The following is a 22,699-nucleotide window of genomic DNA, read 5'->3' on the forward strand; positions in this document are numbered from 1 at the left end:
TTTATTATAGAGAGAAAATATACATTTAATAATGTTTTTTTTTTGGAGGGGAAAAATGCATTTATTTTTTAGACTTTTCCCTTTATTTAATTTAATTTGAGAGAGAAAATGCATTTAATGAAATTTTATTTTCTATATTTTGTTGGTTTCACTTTTTTTTTTTTTTTTTTTTTTTTTTTTTTGGCGGATTCATGGTTTTTTAAAATAGACCTCAGAACATTTTTGTTAGGTATTTAAAAATATTATAACCAATATATGAAAGATATCAGAGTGTGTAAATTAGAGATTAATTCAACGTATAATCTAATATATGAAAATACATTAAAGTATATATCATGAATTTCATTTATGGTATATATATCCATTTAAAATTCCAACACATCAAAATTTGTATATATCACAATTTATAAAATTTAAACAAAAAAACTCTTAATTACTTTTTATATTCTTATAAATACCTTGAAATATTGTCAATACACATTAAATAATATTATCAATAGACCTTTGAATATATACAGAATTAAAGATTAGTAGATATTACAATATACATCGAATTTCTTTATAACATATATATTTAGGGTAAAAAAAAGTTATCCTCGATCTTTGTGTGGTAGATTTGTATAGGCAGCACAAACAAAGTCAATCTTCATCTCTCCATCTTTATATGGAGGGTTATAACACATAACCCCTATCTTCATCTATTATTCTTCAGCCATGGTTGCCATGGATCTGCGACTGGATCTTGGTGTGCAGCAAACGAAGGGAACAAACCGGAATGGGAGAGAGATTCAATGAGAAGACTAGCGGCTTACCCTCGGCAACCAGCAGCCGGTGTTGTTGCAAAAGTCGACAATCGAATCCAACAAGCGAATGGCGGCGGTGGCGGTCGACCGAATGGTGTCAGTGAACGACAAACTGGTGAACAACAGAGGTGGCGGTCAACCAAATTCAATGGGCAAACAACAATAGTGGAGGAGTGTGAAATCGCCGAAAAGAGAAAGAGAATGGAGGAGGAAGGAGAAAAGAGAGGAAGGAAAAAGAAAGAGAAAGTGGAGGAGTAAATGATTTTTTCTTTTTTAAAAAATAAATATGGATAAACGTGAAGGCTTGCATGGAGGAGAAAGAATTATATATATATATATATATATATATATATATATATATATATATATATATATATATTATATAATCAAAACCTAAATGGTAAATAACTACTGACATCGGTGGAAAAATAAAATCCAATAAGCATTTTTTATAAATAAAAAAAATGAAATGTTCAAGAGTCGAAAACCTATTAGAAAATAAACTAACCCAATCTGACCATTAAATGTTTGATTGAATTGGTTCGAATTACTCAGATCATTTATTTAAATTTGTGTTATAAAAGAAAGTAAAATGTTAATACATAAAATTTTTAACTTAATTATATTCATATATTAGATTAGATTAACAACTCTATATAATGTAAAATCTCTTTCCAATCTCTTTCCAAAGTGCTAAAAAAACTATTTTTAGGAGTTGTTAGAGAATAAATTATCCAACAAAAACTAATGAAACTAAATAAAAATAAAATAAATATATGTATATCTATTCAAGTAAAAACATATACATTTTAAAGTTTATAATAAATTCGGATTGGTTGAGTTGATAAATCAATCCAAACCATACGGATTGGATTAGGTTGATCTATTGTTTCGGGTCATCGATTTTTTTTAACACCCCTAATATGTAACATCACAAAAATTAGTTTTTTTTTTACAATAAAAAATGAAAAATTATAAAATGCAATATTTTCGAAATATACATCTTATTCTTCTATGGAAAAAAAAGAAAGAAAAAGGAAAAAGCTAGTGAGGCGTTTCTGTGAACGTTAACTTGTAGGATCAATTTTGAAATTTGAGAAATTTGGATTACAATTTTTTTTAACAGGAAAAATTTTGGAGATCAGAAGGTCAAGTTTAGAGAAAGTTATAACATATATACGTCAGCCCAACTCCACCCCGTTGAAGAAGATATTTAATACAAGATTGGTATGTTAATTTATTGAAATAATCAAGTGATATACGTCACCATTATAAATTAGCATTTTGTTTTTTTTAGAACACAAGTTTTCTTTTCATTAGAAAGAAATTCGTGTACATAAAATAACACAAGAGGCCAACATGATAACTCAGCAATAATGATTGCCTATCGCCTTCAACATTAAATGGCATCCCCATATAGGGAATAACTACTCTCCTTAATGGGCATGGCATTGTTGTTTTAATGAATGACAGTGAGTTTACATATTGTTGTATCAACAAATTTCTTCATAACAAACTTGAAAAACTGATGGAACAGTCAGAATGCCGATACAGGAACCTCTAGTGCCCTTGCCACAATCAATGTCTTGAATAGCTGCAAATTTCCAGTCTCGATGATCCGACTTTATAATAGCTGCAACTTTCTTTTTCCATCCATTAAACTGAATCGTTCTGATTAATGCAGAAGATTACATTGAACATCGGTTGTATTCATTGATCAGCTTATCTCTTCTGGAAGAGATTTCTGTCATTGAAGCAAGTTTGACATTATCAGCGGGCCACTTTGGAGCTTTGACGATCCAATATAACATTCAAGATCTTGCCAGGAACAAAGATTCGCTTTTTAATTGACTGCCCTGTTAAATATTTGGAGAGTTTTTCATCTTGCTCTGCGACCTGGAAAGCATCCTCCTCTGTACATGTTTTCTCAACCTGGACGGTACCCCTAGTTTTACCATTGATCTGAACTGGTAGGACAACTGTAGAGTCCTTCAAGTAAATTGGGTTGGCCTGTAATTGATAAAGAGTTAAGAGATACAATGAAGCTCCAATATGCTGTTATAAATACCCCACGACTTCATCAGCCTCCACAATCAACATATTTCTCAAATATAAATTTCTATCATCTCTTGCAAAGGTAGGAAAGGCAAAGCACTTAAGTACTACATTGATCATCTCATTCTAACCAATATGGGACAAAGGCAGTCTATACTACCTTGGTTCCTAACAATACCCCAACTTCGGAAAGTCGCCGTCCCACTGACTATTCGGGTGGTACTTCACTCGGCCATAGCCGATCAAAATCCTCCGTCGGTTCTACTTCGGAACGTCAACAACCGACTCTGATACCATTGTTAGGTATTGAAGCATCTTGAAAAACCACACCCTAAAAGCCAGCTATTGGGGTGGGAGAGCCCAGCCACTTAAATACCACATTGGTCATCCCATTCTAAACCAATAGCAACCCATACTACCTTGGTTCCTAACAGAAGTTTACTCCAAAAATACACCAAGACGCAGAATTACATTATATGTCAATATAAATCGACAGGCGTAAGTGGCTGACCCTGATACCGTTGCATACCTTCTAAATGCAAGAAAGGTACAAGATAACCATAAAGCCTCTAAGCCTCTAAAACTTATTCAACCATATAGACAAAGTATGCAAGTATTCGAGGGAGGGAAAGGGGAAAAGAAGTCCAAACCTTGGGGAAGGGCTCATACACCAATGATTCTGAATGTCCTAACCGAGACCAAAGTTCCTCGGCCAAGTGAGGTGCATAAGGTGAAAGCAACAAAGTGAATGCTTCAACAATAGACCTTGGGTATCTATCCCACTGAAAATAGGAAAGTGATAAAAGACAGGAAAGACTAAGATGAATTTAATTAGCTGCGAAATTACATCAGGCTGATTAGAAAAGAAGTGACATGGCAAGAAATAATGTAAATTGACAAAGATCGCGCTCTTAAACATTAATAACCAAATATAAATTTTGTCAAAATGCGATCAGAGATAAAGCAAAATATCAAGATTTTAAATCTCGGTATTTCATTCTACAATCAGCAATTTAAATAGGACCAACACAGCTTTTCAAGGGGTACTTAAGTTTTGTACAACATAATATAGTTAACTTGATGGCATCCAAGATTAAGAGATAAATCGAAAAATAAAGAACCATTGCTATTGGAGGGAAGGATCCTCCAACATGGGGAAAAATGCAAGTCATCATCTAATACTCTAATAGTATTGATTGGCGGCTGACTTTATATTTCATTTGTAACCCCTAGAACTTCTCCCTAAGGATTCTGAGGTGGCGTGACTTGTGAACGTTAGCCGAGGTGCTTGAAAGCAAGACTTGCGTTGGCCTTGGAGAGTTTGAGGAAGGTGAGTTAGCTAAGTCAAGGATAGGTATGCTCTAGGAGGTGGATGCACACAAAGATACATAGCATGGAAATAAATTGCTAAGTGTTGCCAAGAGGGGACCATGCTTTGGAGGTAGTCCATGCTCGGAGGAATAGTTTAAAAATTAAGGAAGGAGGAAAAGAGGGGAAGTTGAATGCATGGCAAGGGCTACCATGCGTCCAAAGAAGCCTTAGAAAGGGTAAAATTGATGCACCATTCGTTGAGTAAAGGATACCTAAGGAGTAGGGCCAAGTAGAACATGCAAGACACCTCAAACAAGCCTCATGCGTTGAGAATTATGCAACAACCATGCGTTGAGAGGAAAGGAAATAAGTTATGTTATGAGGTGAAGGAACCTTACTTTTGAAGGTTTTGGCTTGATGAGAAGAAAACCATGCGTTGGTTGGCTTGCCCTAGAGGTTAGGTGGGCTTGGAGACACTTCATGCGTTGAGAAGCTTGAAACCTAGTGACGCGTCGAGAGCAAAGGAACATACATGCATTGAAGCAAGCTTCCATGCGTTGAAAGTGAAGTGTTGGGCGGTACAAGACACAACATGGCTGAAGCATGAGGTGGCTTCAGGAGTGTTGGCCAAATTTGAAGAAAATGCCAGCTGGGAGGTTACTTGGCAAACTATAAAGGCTGGAAATCCATGCAGAATTCTCTATAAATTGGGGCTGTTGAAAGGAGATCGGTTTGGCCCTTTTTAGCCAGGCAAAAGAGGTGATCTCAGAGCCATCTGAAAGCTGGATGACGGAGGAAGAAAATATAGGGTTGCTGAAAGAAAACTCCCACGATTTGATGCTGAAAATCAAAGAAGAATCGAGGTAGTGCAGGTTCTAAGTTCAATCAAGCAGTCCGTATGTTTGATGAATTCCGAGCATTTCAAGGAGAATTAAGAGCTCCAATTTTGAGGTAAATTATTAAAAGAATATGTAAGAGGTCCATAGAAAGAATTTTCGGATTTTAATGAATAGATTTCGAGTTATATGTTCTGAAAGTTAAACCTAGGATTTAGGTGATGAAGAAGCAAGCAACTGATTAAGTGTTGACATAAGCAAGCGGTGTGAGCATTTGGTTTGTACTAAAAAGGAGATTTTCAACTAAGTTGAAGCTCTTTGAGTGTAGAATATAACCCTGGGCTGCCATGAGAAGATTTAGCCAGAAGGATGCCCAAAAGAAAAGGGAACTCGATGAAGGTCAGAATTCGAAGCATCCGGAGCAGACTAAGGTATTTGGAGTATTATGAGCTCTAGAGGAGGAATTAGAGGCTCAAATTTGGACGTAAGCTTTCTGAGACAATTCCTAACAAGTTTCATGAAGGAAGTTTTGTCTAATTCGAGCTGGAATTAATGAAGGAAAACAGGAAGGACCATGCGTCCAAGGAGAGACCATGCGTCCAAGAGGGGACCATGCGACCAACTATGCTACAGAATGAAGAAGTATGTGTTGGCCTAAGGGATGCTCAAGGCCTAAAAGGCTAGGAAAGGGAGCTAACTATGTGCAAGTGGCTTCTAACTCTTAAAAGTATTTCAAGGTGTATCCTTTTACCACTAGTTTTCAAGTTTTAGCATGTTTGAAAATGACTAAGTATAGTATATTTGATGAATAAAATCAAAGCATGCTTTAATGAGTTAGTACCAAAACATGTTGAAGTTTTCCTAAAAGCTAGAGTTGAATGCACAAGAGTTTTATGGAGACTAAGTATCAAACTCATGTTTTATTTAAGACATCATAGTTTTAAAAAGGAAGCTAAAGCATGAATTTCTTAACAAAGTTAGATGATGTTTTACCTAAACACATGGCTTGGTGTCAAGCATCATGTCAACTCAAGGTTTGAAGTTATATGAGTTTGATGTTCTCAAAGCATACTAAACAATGAGTTAGTCTTTCATGAGTTTTGTACTTGAATACCATTGAAGTATGGTAATGCACAAATATTTCTTAGTTGAGCTAGAAGCTCCCATGTCTTCAATATAAAATGCATGAATGATTTCAAAGGAAGGTTTATGAACCATGAGTTAATGCAACGTTTAAATATGATTTGAAAGGCATAAGCATTCCTAATGATAATTAATTTTATGATGACAACCATTTAAAATGCTATGTTTTATGAGGAATGCTAATTTGCTATGCAAAGCTTGGTTATGAAATTATATGAAACCTAGTACCAAAGGTTGTAAAGGTATCAGGGTCCCCGTTACCAAAGGAGATGAAGGCATGTAGAGTTGATTTCACTCTAATGTTGAAGGTGATGAAGGTAACTTGGGAAAATCTCTACGTGCACGTAAGAGTATTATCGACGATGTTGGTGATGTAGAATTCCAACTCAGCTAAGGTTTTCGATGTTGGAGATGTTGAGCAAAAGGAACTCCACCCAACTATGGGTTAGAAAGGTACAAAGATTTTATAGGATGGTCTCGTAAGATGCTTTCACGGTTTTCAGAGTTGTTATTGTTATAAGTTGATATTTTATCATCATGAGTTTAATGAAAAGCCTATTTTAAACCCTGAAACTATGAGGATGTTTTCGGTTGATTTTTGAATTATGAACTTCCAGTTTAGCATGTTATGTTCTGAGTTTGGAAGTCTATGATTTAAGTGAACTCTAGTTTTCACTAAATTAGTTGAGAGTACGATGTTTTTATTTGCTTTACGTTCAAAGAGTTTTCTAAGTTTAAGCTGAAAGAACATGCTAACGAGTTAGAGAGTTGTTTGAAAATGGATTTCCATAGTAAAAGCCTATGTTTTTAAATATGCTACTCACTCGGCTCCCCAACTCACATTTTCCAATGTTTGCTTGTTAGTCATATGTTAACCTAGAAGTGGTCGGTAATTAAGTAATTTCTACAGAGTTAGAGTCAGGGTTTGGTTTGTAATAAGATATCTCCATAACGATGATGTTGTAATTAGAGTATCGTGTGGATGAGTTAAGTTGTGTACTATGATTGAAATACTGATGAGCAGGTTCGTAGAGTTAAGGCCTCATTAATACAGGCTCATAAGATATGATATTTTACAAGTTCAGTTGGCAGAAGATGTCATAAGAGGGTTGGTATCTGCTGTCTCACACTTCCTCTTCGGTTAAAAAGGTAATTTGGGAGGGGATGTGACATCATTTGTATGAAACAAAGACAATGGCATTCCCTTCAACCTTAACAACATGAAATTCAGGCAATGACCATTCGATTAAGCAAAAAAGATAATATAGAAAACTAATGCACATTTTACAATAACCTTATATGCCACATTAACAAACTCCATCATAGCTGAGATTCCTGTGTTGAACCGTGTCCCTTCAACTTCTTCAGTTACCTGGAAATTAAATCATCGTTTAGTCAAGAAAGATCTACGAAACACAACTTCGGTATAACATTTATACTAGCTAATATAACCCATCAAATGGGATATTTATATGGAATCTGAATCTATTCCTCCAGCACTCGGAAGGTGGACTTTAATGATCGTGTGATATACTTTTGTTGATATTCCTTCCCATTTTTCAGATGCCAAATAAGGTTAGCAACAATTTGGATAATTTTTATGGAATTTCCTTCGGGTCGACAGTGGAAGCCACCTAGTCAACTAGTCAAAGGCTGCACCCTTCTCAAAGGGAAACACAAAACGCGAAACAAGGCCCTCCGCCAAATGGCTGCATAGATTCTCCAAGGATGACAAGGCTTTGTGGAAGGCATCACTGGAAGCAAATATGGTCAAGCCAACAGTATTTGGATCCCAGACCAATCTAGAGTGAAAGGCTTTGGTAATCCAAAACTAGATCCTTCCATAGGATATTCCAGCAGATTTAGTGGACGCCTGACCTGTCTGCATCTTTCTCGGTAAACTTTGCACAAAAGGTTCTCCATTTTGGCCACTACTTGGATCATAAACTCAGTAAACTAATTTGGAAAGGTAGTAGTCCTTAAAACACAAAATTATGTGTTTGGTCTTTAGTGCATGGCAGAATTAACACCATGAACAAAGGGCAAATGAGAAACCTGAGTATAGCTCTATCTCCCGAACCTTTTTATTTTTATTTTTTTTTTTTTCATTTTTCATTTTTCCTTTTTCTTCGACAAGAAATAATTTTATTGATGCATGAAATTTATAAAAGGATGATAAATCCATGATTTTGTTTGGTGCTCCCCCAACAGGGTGTAAGATTGTCTGCTTGAATTTTGCTCAGGGTCATGGTTTAAGGATAAAGGAAAGTTGCGATCTTACTTGAATAGGATCTGTTACATAGGTTAAGGAAAGTTCTTTGGTCAAATGCATATGGAGCTCTCCTTTGGCTGCCTTGGAACAAAAGAGACTCCAAGATCCTTTTCAGATAAGTTTTACGTTCTTTTCAGAACCTTTTCTAATTGTGTTTGGAGTGTCTTCCACAAATCTTTTTGCAACTCTGTCTTTCTCTATGAACTTAGATTGGAGGCCTTTTGTTTGATTCCTCCTTTTAGATACCTATGTGAATGAATAATTGTCAACTTTTCTTAACAACTCGAATAAGAATTTTCATTATTAAAGTAATCCTTCACGATAAATGTGTCAAGGAAATGCTCGCATAACAAAAGGACTAAAAAAAAGCTTCAAGTAAAAACTGAGAAATGAGTAAAGAAGAAATTCAATGACATATCTTCTTAGTTCATTACCACAATTTGACTGACACGTAAAAGGAAAGAATGTGAGACAGCTCAAATAGTATATGACCTTCATAATGCACTTATGAAGTGAACGAAGTTGTTCCAGAGTTGGTTCCTCATCAGTTGCCACAGTTCCATCATTAAATGAACCATCAGCTGAAGGCGGTCCAACAATTAGTCTCCAAGTTCTTCCCAAGAACCTATGGACGCCTTCAATACCGCTGGTATTCCATTGTTTTGAGTCTCTGAAAGAAAAATGAGACAGTAATTAGAAAAATAGCATACACCCCTTCTCCGACCGATCAAGAAAGACCAGTCACATAGATTGAATTGCTAGAAATTAGAAATTTTAAAAGTTATATGTCAAAACTACCTAAGAGGACCCATAAACATTTCATACAAGCGAAGAGAATCCGCACCATACTCAGAAACAACATCGTCAGGATTCACAACATTTCCTCTACTCTTGCTCATTTTGTGAGCACGAGCAATCAGTCGGATATCAGGACTGTCTTTCAGTACAAAATAATCTCCAGATTTCATGACCTGCGTAAGAAGATATTCAGTTGAGAAAAACTGGAACCAAAAACAAGCAACAATACTCGATTTTTAGTAATGGATATGATTAGTTCAAACCAGGAGAGACATTTTTTGCATCATAATCTGAAAGTTAAATCAGGCATACAAGTTAAGGAAAACAGAGATACACAAGGTATAGGGAGCATAAACCTTCTCCTCGGGGATTCTTTCTTGATTATATTCACTCAAAACATCAACGGAATCTGCAGACACTAGATTCCCATCTGGATCTTTTAAAGCTGTATACTGAACCTGCCATTTAATAAAAAGTACTACATTAGAAACCTGTGATGAAGAAATATAATCTTGTTTAGATAAACAACACTTACTTCCCCAAGTATAATTCCTTGGTTTATGACACACTTAAAGGGTTCTTTGGTGGATACAACGCCAATATCATAGAGAACCTGAATCAGACAGGTCAAAAATAAGATAGTATAGGACGACATAAGCATCTTCATGAAGCATGAACTAATAAGATAACCAATCTTCTCCTCAAAGTCTCAAACAAAAAACCGATGGCCAATAATAAACATTTTGTTTTTATTAATAAGAAATAAAATTATTTATTAACGATTTATTCAATCTGTAATTTGCTTTTCAAAACCACTAACAAATCTTAAACTAAATTTAAAGAATTAAAAAGTAACTTTGTTTAATGACCACATTTAAAAGATTTCCCATATTTCAATAATAATCACTTGAAGCAGAATTCTCACTCGACATCCAAATTTCCTGAGTATATTAGAACAAAATAGAGCAGACAACTGTGTAAACTTTTTTGTTAATATTCAAGTATTTTCTTTGCTATTTTTTTATTTAACTAACCATATATCATCGGAAGGAACTTTTTCAAGCATAATTCAAAATAAATGTGTTATATTTTGAAATTATTGCTGAGAAAGAACAAATATAAAAGTAGAGAAGAAGAAGAAGAGGAGAAAACATCAACCATTTTAAAGTGAAAGAACAGTAGACAACAGATTTAAAAAATTTAAAATATGTAAAACCCTAAATAACACCATAGTCTTCAAACACTTCTTTTTCCCACAATTTACCAATATTTCAAAATTATTTTCAAAGTATAGAAAATAAAATATATAAATCATTATTGTTAAAAAAGAGAATAGGAAAGAGAAAAACAACAGGATTACGTGGAAATCCTAGTGCAGGGAGAAAAACCACGATATAAAGTCTTTTCTTATTTGTTTTAAAACTGATACACTAAATACACAGGGACTTACTGTATAAATAGATAGTAAGAAACCCTAGGGGTCTTCTACAATTACATAAATGCCCCTAGGTTAAAAACCCTATTTCCAGCACTCCCCCTCAAGTTGGTGCATAGATATCAACAAGCTCCAACTTGCTTACACAATAATTAAAATTTTGTCTCAATAACCCTTTTGTAAGTACATCAGCAACTTGTTGACTCGAAAGAATATAAGGAATGCATATATTTCCACTATCCAACCTCTCCTTAATATAGTATCTGTCTATCTCCACATGTTTAGTTTTGTCATGTTGAACTGGGTTGTTTGCAATACTGATGGCAGCTTTATTATCACAAAATAATTTCACTGGAAGCTCTTTATCTTGCTGGAGATCTGATAATACTTTCTTCAACCAGATTTCTTCACAAATCCCTAGACTCATGGCTCGTTACTCTGCCTCAGCACTACTTCTAGCAACAACTCCTTATTTTTTACTTCTCTAGGTGATTAGATTTCCCCAGACAAACGTACAATATCCAGACATAGATCTTCTATCAACAACAGACCCTGCCCAGTTAGAATTAGTGTAAGCTTCAATCGATCGTTTATCGGTTTTCCTGAACATTAGGAATTTACCAGGAGTTCTTTTCAGATACCGAAGAATACGTTCAACTGCTATCATATGATCCTCACAAGGAGCTTGCATGAACTGACTCACAACACTTACTGCATAAGAAATATCTGGTCTTGTGTGAGACAAGTATATCAACTTCCCAACTAACCGTTGATACCATTCTTTATTAAGAGGAATTCCATCATTCTTATTACCGATTTTCGCATTGTATTCTACTGGCGTGTCAACAGGTTTACACCCAGTCATACATGTTTTCTTTAGCAAGTCCAGTGTATATTTTCGTTGAGAAACTGATATACCCTCTTTTGAGCGAGTCACTTCCATTCCCAGAAAGTATCTTAGCTTCCCGAGGTCTTTAATTTCAAACTCTCTAGCCATTTCTGTGTTTAGTCTTGTGACTTCTACATCATCATCCCCAGATAAAACAATATCCTCAATATAGACAATAAGAACAACTATTTTTCCTGATGTTGATCTTCTTACAAAAAGAGTGTGATCGGAATGTCCTTGAACATATCCCTGTGCTTTCACAAACGTCGTGAACCTGTCAAACCAGGCCCTTGGAGACTGTTTCAATCCGTATAGTGATTTCTTCAATCTACACACTTTATTTTTAAATTGACTCTCGAACCCGGGAGGGGGACTCATATAGACTTCCTCCTCAAGTTCCCCATTCAAAAACGCATTTTTAACATCAAGCTAGTGTAGGGGCCAACCTTTATTCACAGCTACTGATAGAAGCACTCGGATCGTGTTAAGTTTAGCCACAGGTGAAAACATCTCAGAATAATCCACTCCATATGTTTGGGTGAAACATCTTGCAACAAGTCTAACCTTGTATCGGTCAATTGTCCCATCTAACTTGTACTTTATAGTAAACACCCATTTACATCCTACTGTTTTGTGCCCTTCGGGAAAAGTCACCGGTTCCCAGGTTTTATTCTTTTCCAGAGCTCTTATTTCTTCCATAACAGCAGACCGCCATTCTGGTTTTTTCATTGCAACACTTATGTTATCTGGAACCACCTCAATGTCCAAGCTAGTAGTAAAAACCTTGAACTCGGATGTCAGATTACTATATGTCATGTAACTATGCATAGGATATTTAGTACATGAACGGGTACCTTTCCTCAGGGCTATAGGAAGATCAAGTGACGCATCACGTTCTTTCACCTCTTCAGGCTTCTCACTATGATTTACTATCTGTGTATCAAAAACTTCAATAGTATCTTCCACATCATCATTAGCATGGACCATTTCATCCTCCGTAGCTTCAATCATTTCATCCTCTACAGTTTCCCTTTCTATCACTCTCTTAGTATCGCTGCTTCCTTTCCCCTTGTCATGCCTGCCTTCATTATTCTCCATACATAAATCAACATCATTAGGAATATACGTACCTAGACCTGATGACAGGTCTGACTCCTGCACTGGAGCCGGCAGTTCTGGTTCAACAAGTGACACTGCTTCCTTCCTGAGATTCTTCCTGTAGTACGTTTTCCAAGGAACTTGATTGATAGGAAGAACCATAATATCATGATCAGGACTAGGTTTAGACAAGATCTGAATGGGCGCTGACTCTAAAAGAATAGCATAAGAGGACCGGTTAGTCTCTTCATTTATGTTCTCCTCCTGAAGATGACTAACAGGAAAGAACGACTGATCCTCGAGAAAGGTGACATCCATAGAGACATAGTACTTTCGAGATGACGGGTGATAGCACTTATATCCATGTTGATGGAGTGGATATCCAACAAAGACACACTTCTAAGCACGAGGAGAAAACTTCGTGCGGTTTGGACCATGGGAGTGAACCAAAGCAACACAACCAAAAACCCGAAGAGAAACATCAGAGATCATCCGAGTAGTAAGAAAAGACTCTTTAAGCAATTCTAAAGGGGTATGAAGATTAAGAATACGAGAGGGCATCCGATTAATGAGATGAGCAGCAGTAAGGACTGCATCGCCCCAGAGGTATGACGGAAGGATGGCGGATAACATAAGAGATCGGGCTACTTCAACCAGATGCCGATTTTTACGCTCAACTACTCCATTTTGTTGCGGAGTGTAAGCACATGAGCTCTGGTGAACAATACCTTTAGAGTCGAGAAATTCTCTGAAAGAGACATTAAAGAATTCTCGCCCATTATCACTTCTTAAAATCCCAATATTTGTTTTAAATTGAGTTTCGACAGTTGTGTAAAAACTGTTGGAAAACAGAGGACACTTCAGATTTATCAGTGAGCATGAAAACCCAGGTGAGACAGGTGTGATCATCTATAAACGTGACAAACCACCGTTTTTCCGTGGAAGTAGTAACTGGTGAGTGACCCCAGACATCATTATGAACGAGAGAAAAAGGACTCGAGGGTTTATAAGGCTGAGAATGGAAAGAAACACGATGTTGCTTGGCACGAATACAAACATCACAATTAAAAGAAAAAGTACTAGCATTACGAAATAAATGAGGAAATAAATATTTCATATATTGAAAATTCGGATGTCCTAAGCGAAAATGCCATAACATAACATCATTTTCAGACAGAGAAATTTAAAAACATAAACCCCGATTGGTGATCATTCTTAGAGGAAGCCTCGTCAGAAAGGAAGTAGAGTCTCCTATCGTACCGGGCAGTCCCAATCGTCATCCCCGATTTCAGATCCTGAAATAAAACTGAATCAGGTGAGAAAATCGCCTTACACCTCAAATCTCTTGTTAGTTTACTGACAGATAACAGATTATATGGTATTTTAGGCACATGTAAGGTATCGCGTAGAATTAAACCATGAAACGGAGAGATATTGCCCTTTCCTGCAACAGGGGCAAAAGATCCGTCTGCAATTCGAATCCTCTCATTACCAGCACTCGGATTATATGACATAAATAACTCTGAGGAACTCATAAGATGATCAGTAGCCCCTAAATCCACAATCCATGGTTTCTTACCATTCACATTAATTAGGCCAAAAGAAGGAAAATTACCTGACTGTGCAATTGCACTCACCCCAATTGAACTTGAGCTATGTTTACCGTCACCAGAAGATTTCTTCTGAGTTTGGTCATCTACTGAATCACTTGCCAGAGCACGACTAGTATTAGATTTTTCATGAGACTGTCGTCTCCTGTTATTTGGGGGCTTCCCGTATAATTTCCAACATTGATCCTTCGTATGTCAAAGCTTTTTACAATGTTCACAAACGGGAGGAGGTTTCTTATCACCATCAGTACTGGACGGCTTGGCAACGAAAGCGGCTGCATCAGTAGTTGAGGTGGTATTATTCATGGCACACGACCGATCTTCTTCCAGTCGTATTTCAGAACAGACTTCTCGAAGTGAAGGAATCGGGCGCTGGCCCAAGATCCGACTACGAACCCCATCAAACTTTGGATTAATCCAGCCAATAACAGATAAACACGATCTGCTTCCTCAATCTTCAAAAATTGGGCCCCATCCTATGGACTATTCCAGACAATGTCTCTACACAAGTCCATTTCCTGCCACAGCATCAACAGTTTGTTAAGAGGTAACATCCATAGACCCTTGTTTGGATTCATGAACCTATTTATGGAGCATATATAGCCAAGAGGCATTCCGTCGTTTAGAATATAGATCTTGTGCCGCCTCCCAGATATCCTTGGCTGTGGTAGCATATAATAGAGGTCTTCCTATCTGGGGTTCCATACTGTTCACCAAGACAGACCGTAGCAACGAATCTTCTCCTTTCCAAATTCGTTCTTGAGGATCACCTGGGGCCGGCTTTTGGAATTTCCCCTGTCAGATATCCAAACTTGTGACGCCCTTCCAAGGCCATCGATTGAGACCAAGAAAAATAGTTCTGGCCATTTAATTTTTCTCCAATGATAAATCCTGCAGAATTACCCATCGAACCAGATAAGTAGGAAACGTTAGGCACTATAGGTAATGAGTTTACCGGATTTTCTGAATAAACCGGTTGAGGATTTACACCGAACATCGTATCCAAATCAGAAATCTGCTGTTGTAGGTAAGCCAACCGTTGTCTCACATTGTCTGGGTGACGAGTTGAACCACAATTGATTGGAACAGGTCCTGGTTGCTTGAGACCTCGGCTGTTGGATGTGAAAAAACCATCGGGTCGGCTGCTGAAGGAAACCGAATCACCGGGTCGGTCTGGATGGGCTGAAAGTGGATCAGCTGGCGCAAAAAACTGGACAGATGAGTTTTCGAGGTCGGGCTGAACTTTTGAGTCGGGCTAGGCGTGGGTCGGATCGCGAGTCGGAATTAAAAGTTGCATTCTCAGGTTGGGTTTGGCGTGGGTCGGATCGGTTCGGGTCGGAATTAAAATCAACATACCGGGTCTAGCTGGTCTGCCCTAGTTCAACCCGAACCGGTCCGGTTTGCCCCAGACCGGTACTAACCCTAATCAGATCATCACTCTTCTGCTCTTCGCCCCCGACACTTCTCCCTCTGCCCCGATAGCTCCGATCGATGGTCAACACCTCGCGGCCAGCCTGTTCTTCACGTCCGAGACCCCGCCATGATTGTGATAGCTCCGATCATGAATTGATGGTTCCTCGCGGCCGACTCCAGCTCCGATCGGATTCTGACTGGTTCCGGAATGGTGATACCTGGTTGGCTGAGGGCGATTTTCCAAGGATTGTACCTGAATGGCAAATATTGATTCTGGTAGGGCATCCTGAAAACATTTCTTTACCGCTACTCGGATTGTCGTTCTCATGTCAAAACTTGAAAACCCATCAACAGAGGAGGATTGAGGTTGATTCTCTTCTATAACGGCTAGGTTTTCGTCACCTGCTCTGATACCATGTTAAAAAAGAGAAAAGGGAAGAGAAAAACAACAGAATTACATGGAAACCCTAGTGCAAGGAGAAAAACCACGATATAAAGTCTTTTCTTATTTGTTTTAAAATTGATACACTAAATACACAGGGACTCACTGTATAAATAGACAATAGGAAACCCTAGGGGTCTTACACAACTACATAAATGCCCCTAGGTTAAAAACCCTATTTCCAACAATTATAAACACTTTTTTTAGTAATAGAAAAATAAAAGCAAAATTATTATCAAATGAAGCCAGGAATCAACTCTCAAACCTTGTGCCAGAACCTAGAATAAAGTAAGTGGAGAACAGCATGCTCAGCCCCACCAACATATACATCAACGGGCCCCCAATACCTGCATAAGCACAAATTAAAAAGCAGCTATTGAAGCACAGAAATTCTATGGATTATCCATACACAGCAGTTCTTACATTTCCTTCATTTTCCCTACAAGTTCTTCGGAATTCTTTGGATCCATAAATCTTAAATAGTACCTGCAAATCAATAGGATGAAAATTTCTGGTTCAAAGAGAAGATTTCGAGTAATTTGTGCATGAAATCAAACAAAACTAATAATATTAATCATAATTAAAAATAATAATAATAATAATAATAGAAATATTTTATTTTTTAATTAAAAACAATGAGAGTGAATGATGACATTCATTATACCCTACACAATCATCCTTCTCTTGCGTCCTTAGTCGAAATCTGCAGTTCTCATTGTTCCAGCAAGAAAAGGATGAATAGTGAGGTTAAATTTAGGCAAGAAATAATACCAGCATGAACCAGCCCACTGTGGCATAGTACTTGTTTCTCGTCTGGCAGGTTTTCCAGATAGGGAATCAGTGGCTTTAACCTGAAATTCATTAGTTGAGACATTAACAACATAATAGAAATGACAGGTATATATATATATATATATAAGATGATAAAGTAAACTAGTTAGAGTGTATTATAAGAAATTTCCAGTGTTCTCCCCTAGATTTTGTATAAATATCCATGAGTTTCCAGACCAACTTACATGCACATGACCATTTTCACGGAACAACCATCTAACTATATGACATTTGGTTTCCATGAAAGTTCGTAGTCATAGGATATTAAATCCAAGGTAAGTGGTGTTGCGGATCCCACAATAGAAAAATCAGGGATCTTATAATGTCAATAAGATAAATGAGTTACTTTTCTCATTCCCAATTGGTTTTGAGATGAAACCTCATGTTATCAAATAGGTGAATGTTCTCCCCTATAGATGACCCTCAATAAGTAGTCCATAGATCATATACAGACCTTATTGCAAAAACATGTTCACAATCACATAACCATAATACTTCATCTGCCAATATATACAATTATAAGAGAAGCTCCTAGCCAGTAGAGAAGAATAACTACTCAAGAAGGTACGCAAGTAATTGTTCTTTCACCAGTGTCATTTTGCCATTATATGTTACATTGATTAAAAATGTGAGAAGCAATAACTTTGAAGTAACCAGTCCAATCTGAAGCACTAACCCAGACGGTAGGTTGTATACTTAGCTTCCAAACAGTGAAGCAGGCTCAAGAATATGCAATTATTTAGAAACTGAAACTAAAAAATTTTAAAAAAAATTATATATATATATATATATATATAATATATATAAAAAAAAAGAAAAAAAACACAGAGAAAGAGAGAAGAAGAAGAAGAAGAAGATAAGAGATGGAGAATGGTAATGGGGAATAATTTTTTATAAGGTCATAATCTTTTATGCCTTCTACCAAGGGGTCGGAGGTTCAAATCCCCCCACCACATATGTCATTGAACTAAATAAAATTGTTCTTGAAATTTTTGCATGTGCACATATGAATGGTGATTAACCCCTAAATAAATCTCTTCTCGCTTCAAAATTAGCTCTCGTTATCTTGTAAATCTTGAAAACCTACAATTCATACAATAGGAAATAAAACAATGCAACATTAAAATAAATTGATCAAAAAGATATAGAGAAATACCCAAGAGTCCGCTTTTGAAAGTGGAGGTTCCCCCGTCCCCGTGGGTGTAAAATCATCTAACTCAGGCAACGTAAGGGGCAATTCGGTTTCAGAAAGGGGAATACTCTCACCAGTATCATCCAGAAAAAGTACAGGGATGGGTTCCCCCCAATAACGTTGCCTAGCAAAAAGCCAATCTCTCAGTTTGTAGTTCACCTGTTGTAAGTTGAAGCAGGCACTGATAAGCAACGACACCTTCCAACAAAACCATGTATGACCTACACAAATATTTAGGAAAATACCTTTTTCTTTCCATTCCCTGTTTTCTCAGCCCACTCAATGACTTTGGAAGCTGCTTCCTTGCTTGAGAGCCCATTGATGTCAAGCCCTGACGTTGGACTCGATGAATTGGTAATAATACCCACTCCTGAAAATGCCTTACTTGAGTCACCAAGACTTCCATCCTCTGGCACAACCACCACCACTATAGGAATATCATATTTCGTTGCAAATTCATGATCACGTGAATCATGCGCAGGTACAGCCATTATTGCCCCAGTTCCATAACTGTAAAATACCAGATTAAGAATGATCTAAATATAGAGAAATTATAGGTTCTGAACTAAGTAGAATTAGAGAATGGTAGTTTATGAAAGCTACATTGGCACAATCAACCACTCAAAGAGGCATAGATGGCATTGGCCATTTGAGAAGGCCATTCTCCAATAGTTCCTCTCTACCTCCCTACTACCTCTTGTAACTCTCTTTTGAACTCTCTCTCTCCTCTAACTCTGACTAACCGACTTTCCCTTTATACTTCCCCTTTAAGTTTTTTTCCCCTTGAGAAACTTCACTTCCATGGAGAGAAACGAAAGAATATTTATTAAAAAAAAAATGCAGTATGGCCTTTGCTACGGGAAAAAAAGACTTCAATCCAAAACAACAAGATCAAGCTCATAATTATGAAAAGGCCAAGCTCATAATTATGAAAAGGCCTAGTGACTAACGCCACATGGAGCATTAAAACTAGCCACCTCCTAAGCTTCCTCACCCGATCTCTCCATCTCTCTAAAAATTCTATTGTTCCTCTCAATTTTGATGCCCCACAAAACTGCAAACCACAATTTTTTTAATGAAGCAGTCTACTAGACAACCACATAACTTCCTCTTATTCCAGGCCTATCAAAATTTAATGAAGCAATCTAGTCAAATGATGCATGCTTTCTTGTTATTATATACTTCTGAACATCAAATTTCAATCATCTCTGCAAATTATAAACAACGGTAAATAACAACAATATGAGGCATAAACCCATACTGACCTCCCCAAGACATAATCTGCAACCCATATTGGGACAGCTTCCCCATTAACTGGATTTCTAGCATAGCAACCAGAGAAAACCCCACTTTTTTCCTTCTGGAGCTCAGTCCTCTCAAGCTCACTCTTCCTCGAAGCAAGATCTTTGTACTCCTCCACCTGGGTTCAAATCTAAGTCTTCTTGTTTATTTAATCTTTATCTTTTACAAAGAGAAAATGAGATAAAGTTGGCAAGTGAACGAAGAAGTTTACCTCTCTGCTTTCTGTTGGAGATGTTATAGATGACAGTAAGGAGTACTCTGGAGCAACAACCAAATACCTACATAGAAAAATAGCATCAATAAATTATCCTGGAAGTACAAGAACAATTTTTTCCCACGAAATTCAATGAACTTGGATAGAGATAAGGGTGCTATCAGTACGTTGCTCCAAAGAGGGTATCCGGTCTGGTAGTATAAACTGTAATTTTGAGGTCACTATCTTTTCCATTACTGCCAAGAACACAAAATTCAATCTCAGCCCCTTCTGATCTCCCAATCCAGTTTCTTTGCATGTCTTTTATACTTTCAGGCCAGTCAAGATCATCTAGATCATCAAGAAGACGATCAGCATATGCAGTAATCTTGAGCATCCATTGCCGCATTGGCTGCTTGGCAAAAAATAATGACACAGTAAAATTGTAAAACCACCCAAGAGTTTTGAACTAAGAAAAGAGCTCTATGACTTTGGAAAAAAGGTTAGTTTGAACAACATTACAGGATCTCTAAAATAATAATATAATTCTGTGTTTATAAAAAACAAAATCCAAAAACAACAACAAACACAAACCTTCCTTATAACCGGATGACCCCCACGCTCACTGACACCATCAATTACCTCTTCGTTGGCCAAGACCGTGCCAAGAGCAGGGCACCAGTTAACTGGTACTTCAGCCTGAATGTATAGGAATTGACAATAAGATCCTTGTGTTAGCTGGAATGGCTGGGAAACCAAGAAGACTTGATATAGTTGTGACCTGGTATGCTAATCCTCTCTTCAACAGTTGAAGAAAAATCCACTGAGTCCATTTATAATATTCTGGTTCAATTGTGGAAATTTCACGATCCCAGTCATAGGAAAACCCCAATGATTTAAGCTGTAATGTCAGGTAAAGTCAAACACATATGTTACTAGAATTTCTATAATTACACAACCAGTCATAACATCAAACTAAAAGCAGTCTCAAACACTAAAAAGTAAATAGGGACCAATTACTAATTACTGATTTCCCAGCCAGGGGCAGTGTATATTCATATTTTTACATAAAAAACTACTTTCATTGAAAAAATGGAAGAATACAAGGGCATACAAAAAACCAAAACCCACAAGAACCCCACTAAAAGATAAGAAGTCCAACTTGATAGGAATGGTAGTAGAGGACTATTAGGGGTATATTAGTAATTAGATAGGGAGTTTGTTAGGGAAGTTGGTTATAAATAGAGGGAGAGGAGTGGAAAGGATAGGCAATATTTTGGTGAATGAATTAGGGCTTGAGAGTATCTCAAGATGAGAGAGTCCAAGTACCTCGAACACTTAGTTTACCTTGTATTTTCGTTATCGTTTATCTTTCAATATATTCCGGTTCTATCATTTTGACTAATATACCCCTAATATCCCTCTAATACCATTCCTATCACAATTATCATTAATATTGCCTATAGAGTAAATGTAAAAATTCTTCGAAATTAAAGTCCAAAGAGAAACGTGAAACCTTACCAAGGATCAAACATTTCTAGGGTCCCTCTCTACACCTCTAAAAAGTCCTATTATTTCTTTTCCCCCAAAAATTCCACAACAAAGCATACACCATCACTGACCAGTAAAAGCAACGATTCTCCCCAAAAGGCGAATGGAATAGAAACTCTGATCAAATCTCTAAAAACTCTGCATATTGGGCAACTAAAAGTCTGAAGCTGAAATAATTTGCTGTTCTTCAGAATTAAAAGACAACTAAAATCATAGTAAAGGCCATAATGACAAGCCTCAGCGGTTAGGAATTGAACCAAAAGAGAAACTATTCCTCAAATTTAACTTTACAACTTGAAATTTGCACAATTTGTTCCAAATGTGCTATTGATAGCGCCATTCTAATGTGCTTCAACTTGGAGTTCAGAAAATAAAAGTCAAAACTAAAAGAAAAACGGAAAGAAAAAGAAAAAGAAAAAAAAAAAGTGGTATTGTAACTAATTCGCAGTAAGCAAAAGCTGAAATCATTCCAAATAAATAAACAAAAAAGAGACAAGAGACAAGAAGGGAAAAGAAATACAGCTGCACCTGAGAGCGGAAGCGATTAATATTCCTCAAAGTAGTGATTTTGGGGTGAGTTCCAGTCTGCGGGGCAAAAAGGTAGTACATGTTGGTATAAGACTGGCCATGACGTACACTGTAATCTAACTGGAAGGTGGGAAACCAAACCTCAATAGCATATTGTTCCGCAGGCAATCCAAATGCATCCCAGCCCATTGGGTGCAAAACATTGTAACCTTGCATGCGTTTGAATCTTGCAAGAATATCTGTAGCAGTATAACCTAGAGGATGACCAACATGTAACCCTGATCCACTACAAGCAAAACAGAATAAAATAGACATCAATTCTCAATTCTTAAGGAGCACGAATTGACTCGAAACCTGTCAGTATTTGCTCAATCTATTTAGATAAGAGTATTTGTTCAGTCTAAGGTACCAATAGAAACTAGGCAAAGACTCGGAATCCAACAGAAAGCAAAAAGAAACCTGGGATAAGGGAACATATCGAGCACGTAGAACTTAGGCTTAGAAGTATCAATTTCATCAGGAGTTCGGAAAGTTCGATTTTCCTCCCAATATCGCTGCCATTTGGGCTCAATTTCATGGAACGGGTAGGCTCTCCTCACCTCTTGCTGCTTCTGATCCTCTACGCCGTTCACTTCCCCTGTCAAGGCACTTCTGATTCTACCACGAGGAACACGAATTCCACAGCTTAAGTTACTACCATATAAACGACCAACAGAAGACTTTCTTCTAAAAGCTACAATGGAGAGTCTCCTGGACAGTCCGACTGAGGGGGAAGAAAAAGAAAAGAACCGAAATGGACTAAAGGAAGAAGCTTCGAATTGGCCATGTACACAAGAATGCAATGCCTGCACGTTCATTTCGCATGAGAAGAAGAAGAAGAAGAAGAAGAAGAAGAAGAAGAAAATGGATAGTGCAGCGACCAACGGCAGAAGATTGAGATGATAGGATTTGGTACATTTCGCGGTTAAAGCGTAGTTAAATAACTTCAGTTCGTTGG

General features: G+C 37.1%; 1 protein-coding gene across 1 annotated transcript; it reads right to left on the reverse strand.

The window, feature by feature from the left end:
* Nucleotides 1-2,090: 2,090 nt before the first annotated feature.
* LOC120073111 (leucine--tRNA ligase, chloroplastic/mitochondrial) lies at nt 2,091-22,559 on the reverse strand. The gene is made up of 20 exons (XM_039025733.1): nt 22,162-22,559; nt 21,844-21,988; nt 21,703-21,759; nt 20,405-20,524; nt 20,218-20,322; nt 19,812-20,035; nt 19,642-19,708; nt 19,394-19,548; nt 18,374-18,638; nt 18,093-18,287; nt 16,877-16,956; nt 16,529-16,591; nt 16,371-16,452; nt 9,754-9,831; nt 9,575-9,676; nt 9,219-9,391; nt 8,913-9,090; nt 7,443-7,520; nt 3,509-3,640; nt 2,091-2,813 (listed from the first exon to the last, which is right to left on the reverse strand). Exons 1-20 carry the CDS (start codon nt 22,557-22,559, stop codon nt 2,574-2,576), a joined length of 2,937 nt encoding a protein of 978 aa, XP_038881661.1. The 3' UTR covers nt 2,091-2,573.
* Between the last annotated feature and the right edge of the window lie 140 nt (nt 22,560-22,699).

The sequence above is a fragment of the Benincasa hispida genome, chromosome 3, assembly GCF_009727055.1.
Source record: "Benincasa hispida cultivar B227 chromosome 3, ASM972705v1, whole genome shotgun sequence".
Taxonomy (NCBI): domain Eukaryota; kingdom Viridiplantae; phylum Streptophyta; class Magnoliopsida; order Cucurbitales; family Cucurbitaceae; genus Benincasa; species Benincasa hispida.

Excerpts from the sequence above, each read along its gene's own strand:
- LOC120073111 (XM_039025733.1), bottom strand. The coding sequence starts at position 22,559 with ATGAACGTGCAGGCATTGCATTCTTGTGTACATGGCCAATTCGAAGCT. Across the intron at positions 19,709-19,811 it reads GATACCCTCTTTGGAGCAAC|GTATTTGGTTGTTGCTCCAG; the intron begins GTACTGATAGCA and ends TTTTCTATGTAG. Across the intron at positions 7,521-8,912 it reads TTCATAAGTGCATTATGAAG|GTAACTGAAGAAGTTGAAGG; the intron begins GTCATATACTAT and ends TTTAATTTCCAG.